This window comes from Pelmatolapia mariae, linkage group LG18, assembly GCF_036321145.2.
Source record: "Pelmatolapia mariae isolate MD_Pm_ZW linkage group LG18, Pm_UMD_F_2, whole genome shotgun sequence".
In the NCBI taxonomy this organism is placed as follows: Eukaryota; Metazoa; Chordata; class Actinopteri; order Cichliformes; family Cichlidae; genus Pelmatolapia; species Pelmatolapia mariae.
In genome coordinates this window covers 35,123,262-35,148,657 of record NC_086243.1, presented here as the reverse complement: position 1 = coordinate 35,148,657, position 25,396 = coordinate 35,123,262, and the positions used below count along the sequence as shown (strand labels likewise).

The following is a 25,396-nucleotide window of genomic DNA, read 5'->3' as shown; positions in this document are numbered from 1 at the left end:
GTGTGCTTAGACCTGTAAGTGCTTCCTCCTCGTCTTCCTCTGGCAGCAGAGTGGATCAGGTTTCTGTCCTAATGCAGGAGACCAGCCCTTCCTGTGTGTGTATGCGTGTGTGTGCGTGCGTGTGTGTGTTTACACTCTGCTGACACTCAAAGAAGCAGTCGGGTTGTGTGTTTTATGACTGCCTCTTTTATTTGGTGAAACATGGCTTACTGTGTTTCACCGATGGAGCGTTGCGGCTGCAGGTCACATGACCAGGCAGGTCTTAGCAAACGTCTTCTAACCGGAGCGCTCGATTCCTCTGCTCGTGTTTGAACTCGCGCTGAAACTGCAGGTTTGTGCATCTAAAGCAGGTCGTGAGCGTGAAAAGTTTCTCACTCCTGGGTTTGTGTCGATGGGGGCCAGCTTCTGCACATGCTCAGTAGTGGTTTTGTTTTAAAATTGTAATACCACAGGCGACCACCAGGGGAAATTAGTCTCAATGCTAAGAGCCGCCATCACGCCTTCAAGGTTAATTAATGCATCCACAGTCTGAAGCTTTGAGCTGCAGGGATTTCCAGATAAGGAGTTTTTTCCTTTAATCATCCTGAAGCACATCTGATCAGAAATCAGCTGACAGGACAGGAAGTCAAACCCACAGACTGTATACAAACGATGTGTGTGCTCACACATTGGTTTCTGCCCTGGTCAGTGTCAGCATCTTGATGCAGTCCTGCTGTAAAGCTGGATTTTAACAGGGCAGTGTATAAGACCTGACTCACTGCTGGAGCCTCTAGTGGACGGTAGAGGAACTGCAGGTTTGAGTGATTTCAGCGCTGGTATTGAGTGAAACTTGGCGAACCGCTGACCTGCAGATAGATCTGAGGTTATTTATCGTACACCTGAATTCAGTGAAAGCGTGACGATGCTTTAAACGCCAAATGTCTCGGATTAGTCAAATGCACAGCGCTGCTTCCAGCTGAGCGTCGCTGTTGGTTTGTGACCAGCTTTAATCAGGATGGCAGATAATGAAGCTCGTGCATCGCTCAGTGTTTAACCTTCAGTCTCAGCTTTAATAAAAGCAGTTTTTTAATCACGAGGCCGTCAGTGATCGAATTTAACGGTCAGAGCGTTTAATTCAGCATCAGATGTGATGTCACAGCATCACTGCTGATCTCAGGCCGCTAATCCGGGTTTACGTAACTCATCTGACACAACGGGAGGATTACACACACACACACACACACACACACACACACACACACACACACACACACACACAGTCATGTTTCCATCACATTGATTAGTCTCCTGCTGGTTTAACCTGGACGTCTGCACAGGAAACCGTGATGATTCACTTCACGCCGTTGTTTTTGTTGCTCTCAGTGTGACTCTGCAGAAAGAGCTGCATCTTCACTGCATCAGCAGAGAAAGTGCACAAACACACTCAGTGAATTCGAAATGACCCCTGATCTCATGCAAAGCAGGAGAACGCTTACACAACATGCTGTGGTCTGCAGATGCTCCACGGACGGGTCTCCATCTCATGATCCAATCAGAAGAAACTCTGGTGTCATATCCGTCCGTGTGGGGGGTGGCTACGAACCGGCTGACCCTTTGATGAGCTCCGGGGAAACATTTGAAAACCAGCGCTGGATAAACATGGAGAAGTAAAACCATCTGAAACTGAAGCTTCTCAGAGACGCAGTTTCAGATTTTGTCTGCAGAAAACTTTGTTTGAGGCTCAAACAAAACACAGAGAAGTTGTGGTGTGACTGATGTGAGCGGATCCAGCCGGTCGGAGCATTAAAGGTAAAAGCAGCTTCACCAGTTTATGTTTAAGAATCAGCTCTGAACTGTAAAAGCGCCGTCGGTGACGTCATGTGACCGTGAAGCCTCGCTGCAGAGTTTATTCTGGACTTGTTGGAGCTGTTTTGAATGATTCAATAATCTTCTGCTGCTCGTGACGCTGCAGCTCTCCCTCTCTTCCTCATTATTGCGTCCTCTGAGATGCTGCTCGCTGCGTCACGCTCGCTGCCAAGCGCCGGCTGTCCCAGCGGGGGCTGCTGCCACGGTTACGGTCCCGCAGGCAGGATGCGATTGGCCGTCTCAGGATTTGTTTACTGGCTGCTGGACTGTGTGGGTGAAGCTCTGCGGCGGCGGCGGTGACCGGAGCTGCTGCGCGTCTGCCAGAGGGTCGAGGTGGGAGGGATGCTCTGGGGCCCCCCCCTCGCCTGGCTCTGTGGTTGTTTTTCGTAGGTGCTCTCGGCTCGGGTGGAGTTTGGTGAAGCTGGTGGCGCCGCGTACCGGGCTCAGCGGCGCCCCCTGTGGTTTAAACTCGCCCTAACATCCGTTTACCTTTCCATCTCCTTCCTGTCTTCCAGATCTCGCGTGCTTCCCAAGCTGAAGGAGTCGAGCTCCCATGAGTCTTTGCTGAGCCCGGGCAGCGCGGTGGAGGCTCTGGACCTGAGCATGGAGGAGGACGTGTTCATCAAGCCTCTGCACAGCAGCATCCTGGGACAGGAGTTCTGCTTCGAGGTGAGGCACGGTGAAATGTCTGAGCTTCAGATAAATCTGATGATTAACAGCACACAGATTTTCTAATTAACTGTGGTGTGTGTTGGAGGGCAGCACAGTGTTCGTTTTTACTGACGCTCGTAAAGTGGATCTATGCTGCTCATTGTGATTGATGTAACTCCACTTTCATGTCACAAAACTGATAAACGATGAGTTTTATCAGCTTCTTTTAGCGCTGTAGAATAAATAAAGACGGATATAAAAAAGAGCAGATATGTTTTGGACGTGGAGGATTTGTCCCGGCTCTCGTTACCTTTGGATGTTTTCTGTCTCACCTGTCAGGTGACGTACTCGGGCGGCAGCAAGTGTTTCAGCTGCACGTCGGCCTCAGAGAGAGACAAGTGGATGGAGAACCTGAGGAGGACGATTCAGCCCAACAAGGTGAGACGAGCTCTAACCAGAGTTTGTTCAGTTCAACGCCGACTTCCTGTCCTGCTGCTGCACCCGTCAGTTTTTGTGAAGGGGGAAATATTTACTTCTGCTGTAACGCCTCTAGTGGCCATCAGAGGAACTGCAGTTGCAGTCCGTTAGTTTGTGCTGTTTTTGTCACAAAATCAGTTTAACAAACGGTGTTTTTGCGTTCGCAGGACAACTGCCGGCGCGCCGAGAACCTGCTGCGACTCTGGATCATCGAAGCCAAAGACCTGCCGCCTAAGAAGAAATATTTCTGCGAGCTGTGTCTGGACGACGTCCTGTACGCCCGGACCACCAGCAAGACCCGCCACGACAGCCTGTTCTGGGGCGAGTACTTTGACTTCTCCAGCCTGCCCGGCGTGCACAGCATCACCGTGCACATCTACCGCGACGTGGACAAGAAGAAGAAAAAGGACAAGAACAACTACGTGGGCCTGGTCAACATCCCGGTGGCGAGCGTGACGGGCCGGCAGTTCGTGGAGAAGTGGTACCCGGTGAGCACGCCCACCACCAGCAAGGGCAAAGGCGGCGGGCCGTCGATCCGGATCAAGTCGCGCTTCCAGACCATCTCCATCCTGCCCATGGAGCAGTACAAGGAGTTTGCCGAGTTCGTCACCAACAACTACACCATGCTGTGCTCGGTCCTCGAGCCCGTCATCAGCGTGAAGAACAAGGAGGAGATGGCGTGCGCGCTGGTCCACATCCTGCAGAGCACGGGCAGGGCAAAGGTCAGAATCAGCCACGCTGACGTTTGACTTCCTGTTAGCTAAACATGTCAGCCCAGAGGTTTAAACTGCAGGTAGCGCTCGCTCTGGACCCGCCTTCACACGGGTTCCTGAAAATCAGCATAACAGCAGAAAATCGGACCCAAATACGATGGCGTTTCCATAAATGCTCACTGCTGGAGGATTCCCATCCTCCATAATTCCAGTAAATCCGTTCAGATTCAGTAAAAACCCCAAAAATGATCCATGAAGCACATTTAGTCCGATAAGCTCGATAACTTCATTAACCGGAGTTGATCAGTGAAGCTCATTTCATGGATCACAGAGTTGTAGGAGAGAGGAGGCGTGCAGCGTTTGTAAATTCACCAATGTTGTAAGTGAGGTGATTAACTATGATGGCGCCCTCTTCATCTCTGCCTCCTCTTCCTCAGGACTTCCTGACGGACCTGGTGATGTCAGAGGTGGATCGATGCGCCGACCATGACGTCCTGATCTTCAGGGAGAACACGCTGGCCACCAAGGCCATCGAGGAGTATCTGAAGCTGGTGGGACAGAAATACCTGCACGACGCGCTCGGTGAGCCTCGCACACACCTGTAACCTGCCGTCTGGTGGGCGGAGTCACCTTGTTTCTCCTGTGAATTTCTAAACTGTTATTGGACCCAGAGGTTTACAATTAAGAAAACAAAATATTCAAATCTAGTCTCAGAGAGGTCTGAAAAATGATAATCAGCTGTATTGATAATTGGCAGTTAAATAATTAATTAGCATCTAATCAATGAATCAGAGTTATTAGCAGCTCCGAGCCTCTGACTAAACGTGCAGTTTCACACTGTTTTTTGTACTCTTGGATTCGTATGATGTCATAGAGATGAGGTATCCTTTTATGGTAATCTCAGAAGCCACGCCCACCTGCCGTTTCTGAAGGTTCGCCAAGTAAGTTGGTTTAAAGGAGGAGGAGCTATAGGTGCTTGTTTCAGACAGAGGATAAACTGAGGAGCTGTAGAGTCCTGGTGTCAGATAAAGGAGGATTATTATGAACTGTGAGTCATGCAAAGCTGCTCCACAGAGCAGACGCCACCTCGCTGGTAAAGCTGACGTCAGGAAAAAGAAAAAAACACATGAAGAAGAAAGTCGGTGAAGATTTTGTCAGCAGACTCTGTGATGCACTTTTTAAATTATTTTTAATTATGTTTTTGCTCTGCTGTGAAGAGAAGCTGTAAATAGTGGAGGCTGTGACAGAAGAAGGCCCGCTGAGACCCGCCGTCATTACAGACCAATAAAGCTTCTTCAAACTGTTACTGAGAGACGCTTCAAAGACACGAGCAGCGTCACCCTCCTTAAAATATTTATAGCTTCATCTCTGGAAATAGAAATAAGTTCCTGCCTCCTCGGCAGGTTTCATCGATTAAAGGCGTTTGATTGTGACAGCGACTTTTTATTGTCGTATTTTCAGCTCATCAAATATTCAGCTCGCGCTCGCCGAGTCGTGTCATCGCGCTGTGTCGCCCGTTAAACAGTCATCGGGCTCAGAGGGCGACTCATTAAAGATTAACGCGGATGGAAGCTGTAAATACAGAGTTTCTCTGCTGACAGTGAAGGCCTCGCTCTTAATGAGAGAGCCAGAAAGGTGAAACCAGTCGCTCCAGTAAAAGTTCATGTTTAAATTCATACTGGTTTGGACCTGGCTGCGTTTCACTCTGAAACAGCACGTGGGACAGGTGGCTCCTCAAAACAGTTGCTCAGATAAGATAATGTGCTCAGGAAGAATGAGGGCTCAGACATGCTGTGACTCATGAAACGTGTCCAGTAAATTCAGCGGCCTCCTAAAAAACTGTTTCCTGTGTGGACGGGTTTGATTCGCCCGGTCGGTCAGTTTGTCTTCATGCCTCGTCCGTCTGTGTCTGCAGGCGAGTTCATTAAAGCTCTGTACGAGTCGGACGAGAACTGCGAGGTGGACCCGAGCCGATGCTCCACCGGCGACCTGGCCGAACATCAGAGCAACCTGAAGATGTGCTGCGAGCTGGCCTTCTGCAAGATCATCAACTCCTACTGGTACGACTGGGTCCCAACAGCTGAGGGTGTTTGAGAGAAGTCTTTAAACTTCTCTCAAACAACCTCTAAAGAGCTTGGCTTGGTATGAAAACAATGGCAGGGCTACAGACGAACGGTAAAAGTAATATTACCTTAGAGGGGTTTACCTCTGACAAACATCTGGCAGACAGTCTTAACAGTTTTACCTTCGTTTAGAGGACTTTGACTGTTCTAGGCAGACCAGCACACTGAGGGAAAAGACCATCACTCCCCCAGCATTTTGTATTGATGAGACGGGGGTAGCTAATCTCTTTAGACACACTAAGAGTCCTGGACCTGACAACATCTGTGGACAGGTACTGAGAACTTGTGCTGATCAGCTGAGTGGGATTTTTCATCATATCTTCTCACTTTCTTTAGAGCTACAGACAGTAGCTAAGATTTGGAAACACGCTGTCATTGTTCCTGTTGCTGAGAGCAGTTCTCCTAAGGTACTGAATGGTTTTAGGCCTGTGGCTCTGACTTCTTTAGTGATGAAGTCATTTGAGAAGATAATTAAGAAGGAGATTTTAATGCATGTTGAACACCATCTTGACCCCTTCCAGTTCGCCTGTAGAGCAGGGAGAGGTGTGGAGGATGCTGCTGTCACACTCCTGCATCTCTTGTATAAGCATCTTGAGGCCCCTCACACCCACGCAAGATTATTATTTGCTGACTTTTCATCAGCATTCAATACAATTCAACCCTTCTTACTTGCTGACAGGCTTTACAATCATTTTAAGCTAGTGTGGTCGGCTGGGTGACAGACTTTCTGACTAATAGGTCACACTGTGTGAGGGTGAATCATGTATTTTCTGATGTGCTCTCCTCCTCTACTGGATCATCCCAGGGTTACTGCCTCTCTCCCCTTCTGTTCATTCTGTACACAAATGAGTGTCGCAGCAATTTCACGAACAGACACATCCTGAAGTTTGCTGACGACACAGTAATCGTCAGTCTTCTAGTGGGGGACGAGTCAGGCCATGGGCAGGTTGTAGATGATTTTGTGAATTGGTGTGATGAGTCCTTCCTTTCACTTAATGTGTCAAAAACTAAAGACATGATTATTGATTTTAGGAAGTCCTCTCATAGCTCATCACCCACTATCATTAAAGGTGCTGATATTGGGATCGTTGAGAGTTATAAATATCTATCTGTGGTACTTGACCATAAACTGTGTTTTGAATCTCATGCTGATGCCACTACTAAAAAAGTTCAACAAAGACTGTTCTTTTTAAGGAAAATGAGATCTTTTAATGTCTCATCTGAGATGTTGTCTTTGTTTTATAGAAGTTTTATCGAATCTGTGATGTCCTTTTGTATCGCTGCCTGGTTTGGTAACCTGACGGTGAAGAATAAGAACCGGTTGGGACTTCTGGTAAAAAACTGCTAGCAAAATTTCAGGGCGCTGGCAAGATGGACTTTTGGCCATCGACAATAAAAATGTGCTTAGAAAGGCTCATTCTGTTGTTAATTGTTTGAACCATCCACTTCACAGTGAGCTTGAGTTGTTGCCTTCCAGCCGCCGCTTTAGAGTATCTGAGAGGAAGACTTAAAGACTCCAGGTTTCTTTTATCCCGACTGCATCTTGTCTCCTTAATGGCAAATAACCTTTATTTATTTACCTTTAATGACCTTTAAATTCACAAACAGCGAAAACATTTATCTGAGAGTAAAATCTTACATTCTGACAACTCGTGCATGTTTTCTGTGTGTGTGTGTGTGTCTGTCTGTGTGTGTGTGTGTGTGTGTATGTCTGTGTGTCTGTGTGTGTGTGTATGTCTGTGTGTCTGTGTGTGTGTGTGTCTGTCTGTGTGTCTGTGTGTGTGTGTGTCTGTCTGTGTGTGTGTGTGTGTGTGTATGTCTGTGTGTCTGTGTGTGTGTGTATGTCTGTGTGTCTGTGTGTGTGTGTGTCTGTCTGTGTGTGTGTGTGTGGGTGGGTGTGTGTGTGTGTATGTCTGTGTGTGTGTGTGTGTCTGTGTGTGTGTGTCTGTGTGTGTGTCTGTGTGTGTGTGTGTGTGTGTCTGTGTGTGTGTGTGTGTGTGTGTGTGTGTGTGTGTCTGTGTGTGTCTGTGTGTGTGTGTGTGTGTGTGTGTGTGTGTGTCTGTGTGTGTGTGTGTGTGTGTGTGTGTGTGTGTGTGTCTGTGTGTGTGTGTGTGTGTGTGTGTGTGTGTGTGTATGTCTGTGTGTGTGTGTGTGTGTGTATGTCTGTGTGTGTGTGTGTGTGTGTATGTCTGTGTGTGTGTGTGTGTGTGTGTGTGTGTGTGTGTGTGTATGTCTGTCTGTATGTCTGTGTGTCTGTGTGTGTGTGTGTCTGTCTGTGTGTGTGTGTGTGTGTGTGGGTGTGTGAGGACATTTTCCCATTTAAAAAGACAAAAGAAGCAGAGCAGGAGTAACGGTGGCAGAACGAATGTTATTAACGCGACAGCATCAGGGATCAGATAAAACAAGCAGAGCTCAGTGAAGGTCACCTACCGTTAACCTCTGCCTCCTGCTGCCACTGGGAGGCAACTACAGCTCAGAGACCCTGTTTGTTCCTCTGAACTGACCTTTGACCTGTGAGTTTAATCAGGGTCACAGCAGGTTTACGTGGTGATTGGATGAAACAGCAGCACAGTGTTACAGGAAGTTGTGGGATGGCGTCTGATGTCTGAGCTCTGCTACTGAAAATGAGCAAATGAAAAGCCTTTGAAGGTGAGATGTTTCCTGGCGATTAGTTTGTCCAATTAGCAGCCAGACGACGGCTCTCTGGCTTTGATGGAGACGTTTTATGTTTTCTGGGGTAAATTAAAGTCGTCCTCCTTCAGATGCTTGAAAGCCGTTCGGTCTGACCGTGAAGCTGTCGCTGTGATCGGTTTGAGTCTCAGAGACAGGAAGTTGGGATCCCGTGTGTGTTGACGTAAACGACATTATCCTGCTCGTTGAGACGTATTAAAAGCCTTCAGGAGTGGATAAGTGTGTGGCGGGAAGCAGCAGCTACCTGATCCTTCCTTCCTGCTCTGAGTGCTGTCGGCTCCTTCCCGTCTCCGCAGCGTGTTTCCTCGTGAGCTGAAGGAAGTGTTTGCCTCGTGGAAGCAGCAGTGCGTCGCCCGCGGCCACCAGCAGGACATCAGCAAGCGCCTCATCAGCGCCTCGCTCTTCCTGCGCTTCCTCTGCCCCGCCATCATGTCGCCCTCGCTCTTCAACCTCATGCAGGAGTATCCCGACGACCGAACGTCCCGGACGCTCACGCTCATCGCCAAAGTCATCCAGAACCTCGCCAACTTCACCAAGTGAGTATCCGCAGGTCAGCGTGCACCGCCGTGGTTGTTCTGAAAAAACAAAATCTCACTTTGCGTTTCCTCCAAAGGTTTGGAAACAAGGAGGAGTACATGGCCTTCATGAACGACTTCCTGGAGCACGAATGGGCGGGGATGATGCGTTTCCTGTCGGAGATTTCCAACCCGGAGACGCTGACCAACACGCCGGGGTTCGAGGGCTACATCGACCTCGGCCGCGAGCTGTCCGTGCTGCACGCTCTCCTGTGGGAGGTCGTCTCTCAGCTCGACAAGGTACAGACAAACGAACCATCAACACAGTGTGTGTGCGAGTGTGTGTGAGTGTGCGAGTGTGTGGTGAACACTGACTCACACACAGCTCAGGTGCTGCAGACTCAGCAGGGCGTCCCTGTGATGCTCAGAAACATTAAAGGAACACTTACAGGATGTTTGGGATGTTGACCTGATCGTAGCCGAGGGCGCTGTTCATCCGTTTCAGCGTTAACGTTTCTGTGCAACCATGTTTTGTCCTTTGAAAACATATCGACTCTGATAGCGAGTCAAAGTGTTCCTTTAAGTTTTTTGAGCAGTTATTACACATAAAGCAACATGTTGCAAACTGCACGATACTGGACCGAAAACAGCCCGACCAGGCCGGTAGCAGCCACGGGCGGGGTCCTCACAAAACACCCTGACCCCGGTGGATGACATCACTGTGTGCAGAATGTGTCTGATTATCGATGGCTGATCGCTGAGTGATGTGTTCGATGTAACATGTTTGACTTCATCTAACCACATTAACGCTGCGTGGCTGAACATCACAGCATGGCCTGAACTGCTCCTCCCCCCACCCTCCAGCTCACCCTCCGCTCCCCCCCTGCCTCCCTGGCGGCGCTGTGCCTCACCCGTCTCAGCATGGCTCTGCTGTGTCGGTTCTGGTTCTGTTCAGTAGAAGCATGTCGTTCTAGTTGTTTTTGTTCTCATTAAGTTTCCCTCATGTTTTTTTCCTCCCCCCCTCCTCCTCTTTCTGTTCACTTCCTGTCTGTTATGTGCTTCCCCACCACCACAACCACCACCGCATCTTGGTGCTTCCATTCAAACCATCCACGAACAAACACACAAACGCACACACGGCGACCACAGGGTGAAAATTCCTTCCTGCAGGCCACCATAGCGAAGCTGGGCCCGCTGCCGAGGATTCTGGGAGATATCACTCGCTGCCTGGCCGCTCCAACGCCCGTCCAACAGCAGCTGCGGCGCTTCCAGGACCACAGCTCCGCCCACAACATCAGCGGCAGCCTGTCGTCGGGATTGCAACGAATCTTTGAGGACCCCAGTGACAGGTAACCAATCAGCAGACAGATCAGGTGTTTAAGAGGTTTCTGGTGTCTTCACGTGAACCACAAAGATTCATCAAAGAAGAAACAAAGAAACCTGTTTCTGTGCAACACTTCCTGTTCCTGACATGCATGAATGTTTAAATAGGTGCACAGTTATTTCAAACAAGCTTAGCTTAATAAGAAATTTCTGAAATATGTCAGAAGAGAGTGTAGATTTGCAGAAGATGGCGGAGAGTCATCTGAGTAAAAATGTGTTGGTGAGCGTTTCAGAGATGATGCTGTTGGTGTGATTATCAGAGACCCCAGAATCGATCCCTGAGGAACACCTAACTGTACGAGGCTTTCACCTGAAACTTTTGGAATCAGTCATAAAAGTTACATTTTCTGTAACTGCTGTTCACGTGTCACTTCCTGCAGCCGCAGCGAGGTTCGCAGTCTGCAGACACCAGTTCGGGGTCAGCGCCCCCTGTTGCCTCAGCAGCATCCCTCCAACCACACCAGTTTCTCCGACCAGGAGGAGCGCGACACGCTGCTGCCCAACGGTCGCAGCATCTCTCTGGTTGACCTGCAGGACGCTCAGAGCCTCCACGGCCACACGGGGCCCCCGCCACACCACGAGGCCCCGCCCCGCCTCAGCAGGGTTGGCTCGCAGGCCTCCGTCGGACATGCCGTTGCCCCGGTTACCTACTCCCACTCCAACCCTCTCACACCTCAGCCGGCACCACACCAGGCAAAAGTCCCGCCCAGAGATGGACAGCCACAGAGTGCTCCGCAGGTGAGGCGGCCGCTGCACGCCTCCGTCAGTCAGCAGCGCAGCCTGCAGCCGCTCTCGTTCCAGAATCCCGTCTACCACCTAAGTAACCCCGCCCACAGTATGACAACACGCTCCGCCCACTCGCTGCGGCAGGACTCCAGCTCTGAGAACCTGAGCACCGAGAGCTCCCACAACAGCCACAGCAACTCTGACGACTTCGGCAGCCAGGTGGGAGGCAAAGGTCGCGCGCCGTCCAACAGCAGCCTGGACGAGGTGGGCAGCAGGCGGAGCACGCAGAGCGAGGAGTGCTCTACGCCACGCCGCCATGCCCTGCAAGACCTCCCACCCGGCACCGCCACAGCAGTCGCCATCCCTCGTCAGAGCACAACAGCAGGCACCGCCCACATCATAAAGGTGGAGCAGCAGAGCAAAGGGGGCGGGGCAAGGACGCCACGGTCTGCTGCACACAGCGCCTCACTGCGCAGCAGCAGCAGCGCCAACACCGAGCCAACGCCCACCCCTGCCGCTGGCATCATCAACCGCCAACCATCCACCTGCTCTGTGGAGAACGTGGCTCCGCCCCCAAAGAGCACCACCAAGCAGATGCCACAGGTATGACAGAAATCCACCAAGTCTCAGACTTTTAGTGTTTCAGGTGTGTTTCTGATGATGTCACTGCTTTGTGTGCAGGTGGCGTCTCCAGTGGAGGCGGTGGCGGTGGCGGTGGCGATGTCTCCGGTGGAGAGGACAGCGGCATGGGTCCTCAACAACGGCCAGTACGAGGAGGAGGAGGGAGGGGAGAGGAGCAGGGAGGAGGGCAGGAACACAGAGAAGGTAACGAACAGACACACCTGGGCTGCAGGTGAAGCCCCATAAGGAAGTGACGAAGGCTCGCTCTGACATTTCTGTGAAACTGCTTCCTGTTTCCACAGTACGAGCTGGAGATCTCTCGGCTGAAGGAGCGCCTGCGCGTGTCCGGGCGGCGCCTCGAGGAGTACGAGCGGCGGCTGCTCGCTCAGGAGCAGCAGATGCAGAAGCTGCTGCACGAGTACAAAAACCGGCTGGAGGACAGCGAGGAGCGACTGAGGAGGCAGCAGGAGGAGAAGGACACCCAGATGAAGAGCATCATCTGCAGGTACGCACACACAGGGAAGGGCGAAGGTCACATGATAGAAGAGGCGGGGCTGATGTCACATAAAATTGGCTTCAGGTGTTCAGGAGGAGTTTAAGTAAATCAAACCAGGGTCGTGTCCAAATTCATGGGCTGCATCCTCCTGAGGACCCGGCCTACGCGGTCTACGTGGGCCGGGTCCTCAGAAGGTCGGGTAGGCCGGAAGTAAACGGCTGGAAGGTCTAGCTTTCAGATTTACGTCACTGCTGTCTCGGTGGAGTTTAATAACCTCAGCCATCTGCTCCTTGCTATCTAAAATATACAGTGGGACGCAAAAGTTTGGGCAACCTTGTTAATAGTCATTATTTTCCTGTATAAATCGTTGGTTGTTACAATAAAAAATATCAGTTAAATATATCATATAGGAGACACACACAGTGATATTTGAGAAGTGACATGAAGTTTATTGGATTTACAGAAAGTGTGCAATAATTGTTTAAACAAAATCAGGCAGGTGCATAAATTTGGACACCACAAAAAAAGAAATGAAATCAATATTTAGTAGATCCGCCTTCTGCAGAAATTCCAGCCTCTAAACACTTCCTGTAGGTTCCAATGAGAGTCTGGATTGTGGTTGAAGGTGTTTTGGACCATTCCTCTTTACAGAACATCTCTAGTTCATTCAGGTTTGATGGCTTCCCAGCATGGACAGCTCTCTTTAGCTCACACCACAGATTTTCAATAATATTCAGGTCTGGGACTGAGATGGCCGTTCCAGAACGTTGTTCCTCTGCATGAATGCCTTAGTGGATTTTGAGCAGTGTTTCGGGTCGTTGTCTTGTTGAAGGATCCAGCCCCGGCGCAGCTTCAGCTTTGTCACTGATTCCTGGACATTGGTCTCCAGAATCTGCTGATACTGAGTGGAATCCATGTGTCCCTCAACTTTGACAAGATTCCCAGTCCCTGCACTGGCCACACAGCCCCACAGCATGATGGAACCACCACCATATTTTACTGTAGGTAGCAGGGGTTTTTCTTGGAATGCTGTGTTCTTTTTCCTCCATGCATAACGCCCCTTGTTATGCCCAAATAACTCAATTTGAGTTTCATCAGTCCACAGCACTAGTGCTGGGCGATATGGAAAAAATATTTATCACGATATGAATTATTTTATATCACGATATACGACCTGACCTGTGGTCATCTAGAAAGTACGCAGTCTGTAAACAGCGAGTGCCGAGGGTGCAGTCTTTGTTTTGAGTTACCGTAAAGTATGTCGCAAATCCGGGTGCACGTACAGCAGCACCAGCTCGCAAACCACGAGACGGAGTTTCTTTGCGAAAAATATCATCTTTTTTATACTTTTTTTTTCTTGCATAAAGTTAAGAGTATGTATAGTGAGAAGACAACACTAATATATTTGCCACAGGCTATTTAACCCTTTAAGACCTACCATAGAACCAAGTCCGCCAGAGCTTATCTTTATGTTTTTACATGCTGTTTCCATATATCAATACAACCGTTATAGCCCAAATTTTAATAATATGTATGCATTAAGTCCATAGTAACTACATAAATTGCAAAAACTTGTAGTGCAATAAACTACAAAAAGTTGAAAATCGTTTTTGTTTTGTTTTTTACATATATTTCTAGTTAAAAAAAATTTAAGGGGTGTATCCCTCAAAACTGTAAATACAAAAGTTTCCAACCACGAGAAATTTATTTTGAGTGTCTTCATAGTTTTATTTTTGAGATACACTAATTTTTATATACTACAGGAAAAATGAAAATAAATATTATAATGCATCAAAATAAACTATTTCCAACAGTGTCATTTGAGTTCTAAGCATCCCAGAAACGATACAGAAAAGCATAAAGTCAAACATGTCTTTTAAAAACACCAACATAGGCTTATAAGGCCCTTTCGCGAAAATGACGTCACTTCCGGTTTCGGGCAGGTAATGGCGGACATGCGATAGTTCGCGCTGACGTATATGCCAACGTAGGAAGTCTTATGAACGTCGGCAGAGCGTGTTTCTGGAATATTATCTGTTTGTTGCTGCAAGTGCTTCTTATGCAATTTTTGCAAAGCTATATGTGGAAGGAAACCGTGACCTTGGACAAGCTAATGGCATAAGATGTAAGTACAACTCTTCCGGTTTCACATGCAAAAAAAAAAATTGCACTACCTTACGTGGTTCCAGTTCTACAGGGATTTAAAAATAGTTAGGTAAAACGGAGTGTACCTGCTCCGACCGGTTGTAAAGGGTTAATGATATATTTTATGTAATAATTTATAAAATTTGGGTTAGTACGATATAAACGATAGAAGACAAATGGCACGATAGACACTTTTCTATCGTCCACACGATATATATCGTCATGTCGCCCAGCACTACACAGCACCTTATTCCACAATGAAGCTGGCTTGTCCAAATGTGCTTTAGCGGCTCTGTTTGTGCTGTGGGCAGAGAAAAGGCTTCCTCTGCATCACTCTCGCATACAGCATCTCCTTGTGTAAAGTGCGCCGAATGGTTGAACGATGCACAGTGACTCCATCTGCTGCAAGATGATGTTGTAGGTCTTTGGTGCTGGTCTGTGGGTCGACTCTGACTGTTCTCACCATTCGTCGCTTCTGTCTATCCAAGATTTTTCTTGGTCTGCCACTTCGAGCCTTCACTTGAACTGAGCCTGTGGTCTTCCATTGTCTCAATATGTTCCTAACTGTGGAAACAGACAGCTTAAATCTCTGAGACAGCTTTCTGTATCCTTCCCCTAAACCATGATGCTGAACAATCTTTGTCTTCAGGTCATCTGAGAGTTGTTTTGAGACCCCCATGTTGCTACTCTTCAGAGGAAATTAAAAGAAGAGGGAAAATTACAATTGACCCCCTTAAATACTCTTTCTCATTATTGGATTCACCTGTGTATGTAGGTCAGGGGTCACTGAGCTTACCAAGCCAATTTTAGTTACAATAATTAGTTCTAAAGGTTTGGGAATCAATAAAATGACAACAGTGCCCAAATTTATGCACCTGTGTGTCTCCTGTATGATATATTTAACTGACATTTTTTATTGTAACAACCAACGATTTATACAGGAAAATAATGACTATTAACAAGGTTGCCCAAACTTTTGCATCCCACTGTAACAGGACACTTCTGTTTAATCAGTTTTCTGTTTGACGTTTATTCAGCTGTGTGAAAACCACCCGGGGGATTAATAAAGTTTTATTTTATCTAATCTAATTTAATAACTTCAATCTCAGCCAAACCGATTTACTCACGAACAAATAAAACACTGAAAAAAGCCAAACAATAACATTTTTAGGTTGTCTAAGTGACTTATATATTACGTTTAACCTAATAATAAACCTAACCTAATTCTCGGAAGCTCCAGTGACCCTCGAGCTCCCGGTCAGCTCTCGAGCTGGTGGGTAACAGGCGTCTCCGAAAACATCGGAGCACTTTTGCAAATATGTGATGTCTTGATAAACCGAGCAGATATTTGAAGTTTACACAGCTACATTCTCGCCTGAAAATATGTTAAAAGTTTATTTTGTGACCCAGAAAGAGAAATAAGAGTAATATTTAAGCTAAGTAGCGGCCGCCATTGTTGAAAACTGGAATTGGCTGGGCCGCGCTATGAATTCTGGGATGTGGTGGGCCAAGAAGGACACACCCGACCCATCCTTCAAATTCGGGGAAAAGGAGGACACATTTGTCGGCTGCATTCGGAGGAATTTGGACAGCCTTCGTCGCGTCGCTGTGACGTAATCGGCCTACAAATGCGGCCTCAGGATGCAGCCCATGAATTCGGACACGACCCAGATGTTGATATTTAAAGTGATGATGATGTTCTGTGCATTTGCAGACTGATGGCGGTGGAGGAGGAGCTACGGCGGGACCACGCAGAGATGCAGGCAGTGATTGAAGCCAAACAGAAGATCATCGACGCTCAGGTACAGACACACCTGTGACACACCTGTGGCACACCTGTGGCACAGGTAATGGGTTTCAGAGGGAAGCAGCGATGCGTCGTGTTCGAGCAGCAGCTGTGACGCAAACTTTAAATCTTTTGAAACGTCTCACAGTCTCTCCACTGATTTCAGGTCAGTAACGGATGTGAAATAAACCAATCAGGCAAGTAACTGTAGCCCCGCCCCTTCCTCCTCCACCACTACCACCAACGCCACGCTGTGTGTTTTTTGTTTTTATGAATTTATTTTTAGGGGGGGAAAAAACACTGCCAACACACCTGACACCTGTTGCACCAGCCAATCAGAGCGCAGAGTTTCAGCATTGTCTGTATTAAGAGCTCAGGATTAGTGCAGCTGTCGGCACCCCCTGGTGGGCGCCCCCCTGTGGTTCACATGGGGATAAAAACTTTATTGTTCACGAACAGCGTCCTTCCTTCAGTCACAGTAAATAAGAACATTTATTAATAATTATTAAATATTTTCACTCAGCTTCATCTTCAGGCGTTCTTGGACCTCGGGGGCTCCTGTAGTTCAGCTGCAGAGCTGACGGCTGGTTCGAGCTGCTCTGTAATACGTTGGTGTGTCGGCGTGTTGCGCTCTCGGCTGGTTTTATTTAAGTTTGGCTGCAGACCCCACCTCCCCCTCCCCACACCACCTCCCACCTCCCCCTCCCTGTAAACCACCACAGCTTCTAGTTCACCCTTTCAAAATAAAGCGAGTCGTCAGCAGGCTCAGAGGAGACGGCGTTGGACTTGAAAAGCTTCGATTTCACCTTTTTGTTTTTTCGCTGGTTTGAGCTTTGTTGGGCTGCTGTTTATATTTTCGGCTGCTGCCCTCAAACTTCCTGTGGTTGTTTTTGTTTTCACCGTCGGGTCAAAACCACATCGCCACTTTTATTGAACTGAACCGTTTTTAGATTTTGTGTGAGCTGGTTATTTTTTTTCAACCTTTAAATCATTTAATGTTGCGTTAAGAGGCCAAATCGTCCTTTTAAATCTGCATCGTTTCGTCTGTCGCACAGATTTTATTTGAACGTGTCAGATTAAAGATCTTTTCTCTCTTTGTAGAAAACTTCGTGTCACTGAACATGTTTCACTGATAAATCTGTTAGTGTTCGTGAAATGTTTTAATTAAAGCCTGATTTGGATTCAGGTGATTTCAGGAGCTCAGGGTTAAGTCTTTTTTATTTAAAAAAAAAAATTCTTCTCTGATCTTTTTTCTTTAGTTGTTTCTTATCCTTCACCTCGTTTAATCAGTATTTTAATAAAAGTTTCATTAAAGTATTAAAGTTTCTTGGATTTAAGGGGATGTTACTTTCTATTTTTCCTTGTGTGGTTTTGACCCGACTCTCCGATCAACACCAAACTGTTTTGTTGTTGTTGTTTATCTGTCGGTCTGACTTCCTGTCCCGCCCCCTTTCTCATCTTTATCCAATCAGGAGAAAAGGATCGGGTCCCTGGATGCGGCGAACTCACGGCTGATGGCGGCGCTGACGCAGGTGAAGGAGCGTTACAGCACGCCCAACCTTCGCAACGGCCTGTCGCCAAGCAACCCCACCAAGCTGTCAATCACTGAGAACGGAGAGTTCAAGAACAGCAGCTGCTGATTGGTCCTGCCCTGGGTGGGGGTGGGGTTTAAAGTATATAACTCCCCCACCCACGAGATGAGCTGTGGACATCAAAGAGAGAATTTAAAGATATAGAATCTATTAACACGAGTGTAAATACTGATGTTTGATCTGATGTACAGAGTGTGTGTGTGTGTGTGTGTGTGTGTGTGTGTGTGTGTGTGTGTGTGTGTGTGTGTGTGAGAGAGAGCGAGTGTGAGTGTGAGTGTGAGTGTGTGTGTGTGTGTGTGTGTGTGTGTGTGTGTGTGTGTGTGTGTGAGAGAGAGCGAGTGTGAGTGTGAGAGTCACAGAAGCACAGCGAGGAAGAAATAAACCAAAAACTGAAACGTTTTCTAATCGATTTTTTATGAATTTCTTTCGAAGCTTCTGTTTTTCGTTTCTGGTAGCGTGGAGTTCCCGTTGTTCTTGTTTGTTACCTGACGAGTTGTTTTGGGTTTTAATTTATTCCCCCTCGTTCTCGTCCTGTTGCTGATCTACTGAACAGACTCCTGGAGGATCAGGGTCAAAGGTCACGCCTGTCTGCTGTCCCTATGTTGACAATAAAGTCTACCTGAAAGTTTGACTGTGGTCTGATTCCTGTTTGGAGTGCTCGTGTTTCTTTGATGCTCACGCTGCCGTCGCTCTTATTTCATGTTAATTTTGTTCTGAAGTGAAAACAAACATTGGTCCCACAGGTGAGCGCACACCTGAGGAGGATCAGCTGACCATCACCATCGGTATAAACTGCCGTCGGGCTCCGTTTGTGTTCGTGAGGCTGTTTGTGGTGGTCAGACTGCGAGTAATCCCAGATCTCCTGCGGCTGTTTGTAGGAATGACGAAAATGGTCAAAGGTTCACCTGGACATGATGGTAGAAGCAGCTGCAAACAGACGCTTCACCAAACATCAGCGGTGATTTAAGTTCAGTGAAATCGTTAAAAGCTCAAAACTACCCCAACATTCACGCCGCCGAGGCGATGGCAGCTTTTAACTATAAATGTCACATGTTTAACCGTCCTCATGTTTATCATGAACATCTGACTGGATGAAACTTTGAAAGAAATCATTTTAAGGTGTCACAGTCTTGGGCAGAAGTTTAGGAGGCTGCTGTGTTTCCCACTGACACGAGTCTGGATGACATCATCAGTGAGTCATTTCTGACCAGGACATGATCTTTAACTGCTTCTTTCATCTGATCAACATCTCTAAAATTAGAAATATCCTGTCTCAGAGTGACGCTGAAAAACTAGTTCATGCATTTGTTACTTCCAGGCTGGACTACTGTAATTCATTATTGTCAGGATCCCTGTTTTAAAATCCAGAATTTAAAATCCTGCTCCTCACATACAAGGTCCTAAATAATCTTAATAACCTTATAGTACCATATCACTTTGCTCTCATTAAAACTGCTGAAAGTGATAAATTTTGAGGACACGTGTCAGATTTACGAGATCGGCAGGGAAGATTTTTATCGTTACCTACAGGTTCGGAGCTTCTTCCGGAAGGAAGTTAGAATGCCTGACGCAGATGCTAGTGGGGTGATCCAAATATTTATGGATGCTTATGGTGAGAACATTATAAGAGGCACTATAGGCAAAGTGTATAGAAGTTTTATAGCTATGAAAAAGACCTCAACAAGATATGTCAGTCATCGATGGGAAAAAGAAGCAGGTATAACTATCTCAGACGAAGATTGGTCGCGGATGTGGAAGAATGTTATCTACCACAAATTCTTTAACATGCCGAGATTTTGGATGGAAGAATTTAATTAGATTCTTCATCACACCAAAGCAGAAATCCAAAATAAGTGGTTCAGGCGCTTCATGCTGGAGGGAGTGCGGGGAGGTCGCTGCAGGTTGCTTCCGTGTCTTCTGGTTGTGCCCTAAACTGAAGACCTTTTGGGAGGAGATTAAACAATTGGTGTTGGATGTGCTGGAAGTAACACTGGACTTCTCCTTTAGTACTATGTACCTTGGGAATATCCCTGAGGATATAAATAAAAGAGACTCATACTTACTGAAAATAATTAAGGTTGCATGAAAAAAGGCAATTACTAAATGTTTGTTACAGACAAGCCCCCCCACACGGAAGCTGGTCATAGACATTATTAACACAATTCATCATATGGAACTGATTACCTTCTCACTGCGGCTGCAGAAGGAGAAAGGAGAGAGACTTTGGGAAAGATGGGATCGTTATACGTCACGAGACTAGAATCTGATACCTCTGTGATGCAGAGGGACAACTGCGAATTTGTTTGAATGGAACATGCACCTGTGTAATGTGTAATATATGAAAGTAAAACGAGGCGATGTGTATTTTGGACTATGTGAACATATGTGAATGTGTTGGTTTCCCTTGCCCTCTTTAGTTCTGTATGTAAAATAAGATGAAAATCAATAAAGAGAAAGTATTAAAAAAACTGCTGAAAGTGAGGAGCATGGTGCCAAAATATGAAACACACTAAAGGTAAAAAATGATCTCTCACTCTGGACTCGCTTTGATGTGACCCTGTCACGTTTTATTCTGAAAGGGTTCCTTCTGCATCTCCGAGTTTACATTGTTTACACTTTTATTGTGAAAGGCAGGAACTGGAAGAATCGCTTTTCGCACATGCGCAGAGCACACCGGGCTTTCCGGATGGACGGCGCAGAGGAGTTAGCATTAGCTTTAGCTTCACTGAAGTTTAATCTCACGTCTTTCTCTCAGCTGCATCAGAAATGTCTTCCGTTCAACTACCGGCTGAGTTTGTCACCGAGGCCGTGACTGCTGACGGTGGAGGAGGAGAAGCAGGAGGTGGCAGAGAGTTTGAACAACACACCGAGGAGGAGCTGGACCGCGAGCGCAGGCGCAGACTGCTGGACATCACCTGGAAACTTGACAGGCAGCCGCACCGGACAGGTGAGCAAAACCGGAAACGATCAGGGACACAAAGAGAGAAAAGAAAGCGGGTGATCTGCGTCATAAAGGATTCTGCACAGGTGGGATGTTAAATCTGAGCTCACCTGTTTAATGTTTCCGGTTTACCTGGCGGCAGCTGGGTCATAAAAGCCGATTCAGCTTTTACGCGGTTTAACGACCGTGTTTCGGCTCATGACCTCGTTTATTGTCGTTTTCTGGGCTCCTCGTGAAACCTGAACGGGACATTTCCCTCCGGGACAGATCCACAGGAGCCGTGTTTCTCTCTCCAGCTGTGAACATCTGTGTGACAGATCCACGAGCATTAGCTGGTACCTGGTTGTTTGATTACAGAAGTGCATTGTGGGTAAACTGTGGTGGAAATTCTACAGTAAAATAAAAGTCTAATTTTTTCCGCATTAAATTCAGAAAAAGGGAGCGTGTGGCGGTAAACAGGTGTGTGTCATCAGCGGGGTGCACAGGCAGGAGCCAATCAGAGCTCAGTGTGACAGCGAGCCTTGCTGTCGTGGTCGTGAAGCACGTTTACGATCATTATGTGGACCTCCTGCGTCAGCTTTTGCGGTCATACGCCTAAATGTTGCCATAGTTACTTTTAATTGGAAGCTCAGTATTGCTGCGCTTGGATCAGCTGATGCTGTCCTCCAATCGTGCGCTGCCTTTGTTTAAACAACAGAATCCCTTCCAGGGGCGGAGCTGCTTGACACCTGGTTGCCAGTGATGGTGGTTAAATTCCCATAATTCCCAGTTCTGCTTCCACCAAAGAGTCACATGAACACTGTACAGCCAACAACAGCTGGATTTAGTCTGCCTCACTATTCAGCCCAGCTGTTCACTGTAAACGTCCACCATCGGGTCAGGCTGCAGGTTTCCAGATGTTCTCTTCCTTAGAGACATGAATCAACAGTGTCACCTTCTAGCTTCCAGCTGTGCTCTCTCTTCACCGCTACAGTCTGCTGGTCCACCACTGAATGCACCTGAGGGTCTGCAGGGTTGGATCCAGACTCCCTGGAAGCATCTGTGGTGGACAGGAGAGCCTGTTCTGATCCACACGAGCACTTTTTGCTATGCTCTGATGCATGCATCGAAGAGCAACTTGGGGTTTAGCATTTTCATGTAGACTGGATGACCTGCTCTACCTCCTGAGCTACAGGTGGGACTTTACCCAGCTGGTCTGCGTCTTCCTCGTGGACTTGGGAGAAGGGATGAGACCTCATCTCTCAAGCAGTGAGCGCTTCAGCTGCATTTCCAGCAGCAAATCAGACTTTTTGCTGCTGATTGTTGGACTTTGTCGCCTGTTGGAGTGATTCTGCTCATAATTTGGGTTGTGGGGACAGGGGGTGAAGGAGTCCTCTCTGGAGGTCTCAGGGTCGAGTAATGACCAATAGCATCCACTGTGATGGCTTGCAGAGTGTGAAGTAGTCCCACCTGAGGCCACGGTTGTGATGGACGGCGATGATGATGATTGTCTAAAGGGTTTTAATTTTTTTTTTTACTGTCATCACATCTATAACATGTTTGTCTCTTTGTCCTTCAGACATTCGACAGGAGGAGGACGAGCTCTGCAGCCAGGAGAGGAGCTGCAGTCTGGATCAGGAAGCGCGAGAGCTGCCGCAGATCAAAGAGGAAGACGAGGAACTCTGCACCAATCAGGAGGAAGCAGAGACCGAACAGATGAAAGAGGAAGAGGAGGAGCTTTCCATCAATCGGGAGGAAGAGCAGCTCATACTGGAGTCTCACCGTAACGCTGACAGCAGCTCGAAGTCCGCGCAGCGCAGCATTTATGCAAAAGTGTTTAAGACAGTGTCGCAGACGAAGGACGAGCACACGAATAAAAAACCTCACACCTGCGAAACGTGCGGAAAGACTTTTAGCAGTAACTTCCACCTGGTGACTCACATACGCACACACACAGGTGAGAAGCCCTTTGCTTGTAAGACCTGCGGAAAACGTTTCAGCCGCAAGTTTGACGTGAAAGCTCACGCAAGAACCCACACGGGCGAAAAGCCGTACACGTGTGAGCTGTGCGGTCAGAGTTTTAGAAGAAACTATCGGCTGACAGTCCACATGAGAAGTCACACGGGCGAGAAGCCTTTTGCATGCGAATTTTGCCGCAAAAGTTTCAGCTGTAATTCTAATCTGAAAATCCACCTGAGAATCCACACAGGTGAGAAGCCTCACGTTTGTGAAACCTGCGGGAAAAGCTTCAATCGCAGCGGTCAGCTGAAGATCCATCTGAGAAACCACACAGGGGAGAAACCGTACTCCTGCAAGCTGTGTGGAAAATGTTTCAGCAGCAGCTCGTCACTGATAGGCCACATGAGAACCCACACAGGTGAGAAGCCTCACTGCTGCAACACCTGCGGGAAACGTTTCTGGCAAGCAGTGTCTCTGAAAATCCACACAAGGAGCCACACGGGCGAGAAACCGTATTCCTGCCAAACGTGTGGTAAAGGGTTCAGCAGCTGTGACTCGCTGACCGTCCACACCAGAACCCACACAGGTGAAAAACCTTACTCCTGCAACACCTGTGGAAAGAGATTTAGGCAGTCTTCGGGACTGAAGAGTCACATGAGAACTCACAAAGGTGAAAGGTTGTACTCGTGTGAGACGTGCGGGAAAAGCTTCACTAAGAACGTCAGCTTGCTCCTGCACAGGCGGACCCACAGAGACAAGAAGTCTTACACCTGCAGCACCTGTGAGGAAAGGTTCATCTGCCCTTTAGAGCTGGACAATCACATGAGAACTCACACAGGTAAAAAGCTTTATTTCTGCGAGACGTGCGGGAAATGTTTCACTCACAGCTCCACTTTGGCCGACCACATCAGAACGCACACAGGTGAGAAGCCGTACGCCTGTGAAACCTGCACCAGGCGCTTCAGTAGTCGCGCTTACCTGAAAGTCCACATGAGAACGCACACAGGCGAGAAACCGTTTTCCTGCAAAACGTGCGGAAAAGGTTTCAGAAGCTGTACTCACCTGATAGCCCATGTGAGGATCCACACAGGTGAGAAACCTTACACCTGTAAAGTGTGTGGTAAACGATTTAGCCGCTCGTCGGGACTGAAGAACCACATGATGACTCACACAGGTGAAAGCGCCTTTTCTTGTGAAAGGTGTGGAAAAAATTTCTCTAGCTGTCCTCCTCTGATAGTCCACATGAGAACCCACACAGGTGAGAAGCCTTACTCCTGCGACACCTGTGGAAAAGAGTTCAGTAGCACCTCTCATCTGAAAAAACATATGATTGTGCACACAGGTGAGAAGCCGTACGCCTGTGAACTCTGCGGTAAAAGCTTCACTAGCAGTTCCTACCTGAAAGTCCACACGCGGAGCCACACAGGTGAGAAACCGTATTCCTGCAAAACGTGTGGGAAAGGTTTCAGCAGTAAGCCGCCGCTAATAGTCCACATGAGAACCCACACAGGTGAGAAACCTTACACCTGCAGTAGCTGCGGGGAAAGATTTACGTATGCGACGGTGTGGAAAAATCACATGAGAGCTCACGACTCTCACACAGCATCCTCTTAGGAGAGGAGCAGCTGAGGAAACATTTGAGGTCATCAGCAAACAGGAAGAATCGGCGCGGTTTCGACCAGGAGGGATTGACTTCAATCTGAAGTGACCAGCACTGATTGGTTCTTTCAGATTAAAGGACCAAACTTGTAGGTCATGTAAGCTGGAGGTCGTGTTGGAGAACCTTATTCTTTGGCCGCAGGCTGTAAAGGCTGATTTATGGGACTGAGTTTTGTTTTTATTCTGGTGTTCGATGTTTTCTCGATACACTGGATGAAATGCTTCATCATGGTTTACATAAGTGTTTTGTACAGTTTAGAGTCAATGATGTGATTTATGGGCTTTATATATTATAAATGAAACAAAGAATGCAGCAGAGTGATGCAAAGCTTTCTATCAATAAATACATTAATAAAAATGAACATCGTGTTAGTCATGCTTACAGCGCTGAGTGCTTGGTATCACAAACCCTTTTCTCGTAGAGGTGGTTGTAGCTCAGGAGGTGGAGCAGCTCATCTATTATTGTACTGTATTTATATTGCGCAAAATCACAACAGTCGCCTCGAAGCACTTTATATTTGAAAGTAAAAACAGTACAGTACTACATGGCCAAATATATACTGTGTGTAAAACAGGGGTCTCAAACTCGTGGCCCATATATTGGGGTGAAGTTACTTTTTTTGTTCAGGAGGATTTGTTTGTTGTTGAGTGCAATGTTAAAAAAGCCAGAAATTATTTAATGGAAGACAATATGAGCAGAGTACACAAACACGTTGAGGGAGAGGCTGTGTTAGTTCAGTGAGACAGTCAAAAGCTAATGTGTACACTTATGTCTGCATTTTTAATTTGTTAGATACATATAAAATGTGGCCATCTGTCTGTCTTCCTTCTCTCACCCCAACCAATCACAGCAGATGGCCCCGCCCCTCCCTGAGCCTGGTTCTGCCGGAGGTTTCTTTCTGTTAAAAGGGAGTTTTTCCTTCCCACTGTCACCAAAGTGCTTGCTCAAAGGGGGTCATATGATTGTTGGGCTTTTCTCTGTATCTATTATTGTAGAATCTACTGTACAATATAAAGCACCTTGAGGCAGCTGTTGTTGTTATTTGGTGCTGTATAAAAAAATAAGAAATAAAATGATAGCAGGAGTGCTGCCA

At 47.4% G+C, this 25,396-nt stretch overlaps 2 protein-coding genes across 8 annotated transcripts in view; both read left to right on the top strand.

The window, feature by feature from the left end:
* rasal2 (RAS protein activator like 2) overlaps positions 1-18,392 on the top strand; it is a 67,005-nt gene extending 48,613 nt beyond the window's left edge. For 5 of the 7 annotated variants that reach the window (XM_063461191.1, XM_063461193.1, XM_063461188.1 and 2 more), the window contains 13 exons: positions 2,361-2,514; positions 2,836-2,934; positions 3,141-3,695; positions 4,124-4,268; positions 5,602-5,746; positions 8,797-9,036; positions 9,114-9,315; positions 10,165-10,364; positions 10,779-11,727; positions 11,806-11,949; positions 12,048-12,250; positions 16,101-16,188; positions 17,645-18,392. In XM_063461191.1, the coding sequence (XP_063317261.1) occupies positions 2,361-2,514; positions 2,836-2,934; positions 3,141-3,695; positions 4,124-4,268; positions 5,602-5,746; positions 8,797-9,036; positions 9,114-9,315; positions 10,165-10,364; positions 10,779-11,727; positions 11,806-11,949; positions 12,048-12,250; positions 16,101-16,188; positions 17,645-17,812 (3,292 nt within the window). In that variant the 3' untranslated portion in view covers positions 17,813-18,392. Of the gene's footprint in view, positions 1-2,360; positions 2,515-2,835; positions 2,935-3,140; positions 3,696-4,123; positions 4,269-5,601; positions 5,747-8,796; positions 9,037-9,113; positions 9,316-10,164; positions 10,365-10,778; positions 11,728-11,805; positions 11,950-12,047; positions 12,251-16,100; positions 16,189-16,338; positions 16,370-17,644 lie in introns of all 7 variants that reach the window. The other 2 variants (XM_063461189.1, XM_063461190.1) reach the window with 2 other exon arrangements.
* A 2,051-nt stretch (positions 18,393-20,443) lies between these two features.
* Positions 20,444-24,613, top strand: LOC134616366 (zinc finger protein 260-like). The gene is made up of 2 exons (XM_063461216.1): positions 20,444-20,711; positions 22,264-24,613. The coding sequence occupies exons 1-2, from the start codon at positions 20,531-20,533 to the stop codon at positions 24,255-24,257; spliced, it is 2,175 nt and encodes a 724-aa protein (XP_063317286.1). The 5' UTR covers positions 20,444-20,530; the 3' UTR covers positions 24,258-24,613.
* The last annotated feature ends 783 nt before the right edge of the window (positions 24,614-25,396 follow it).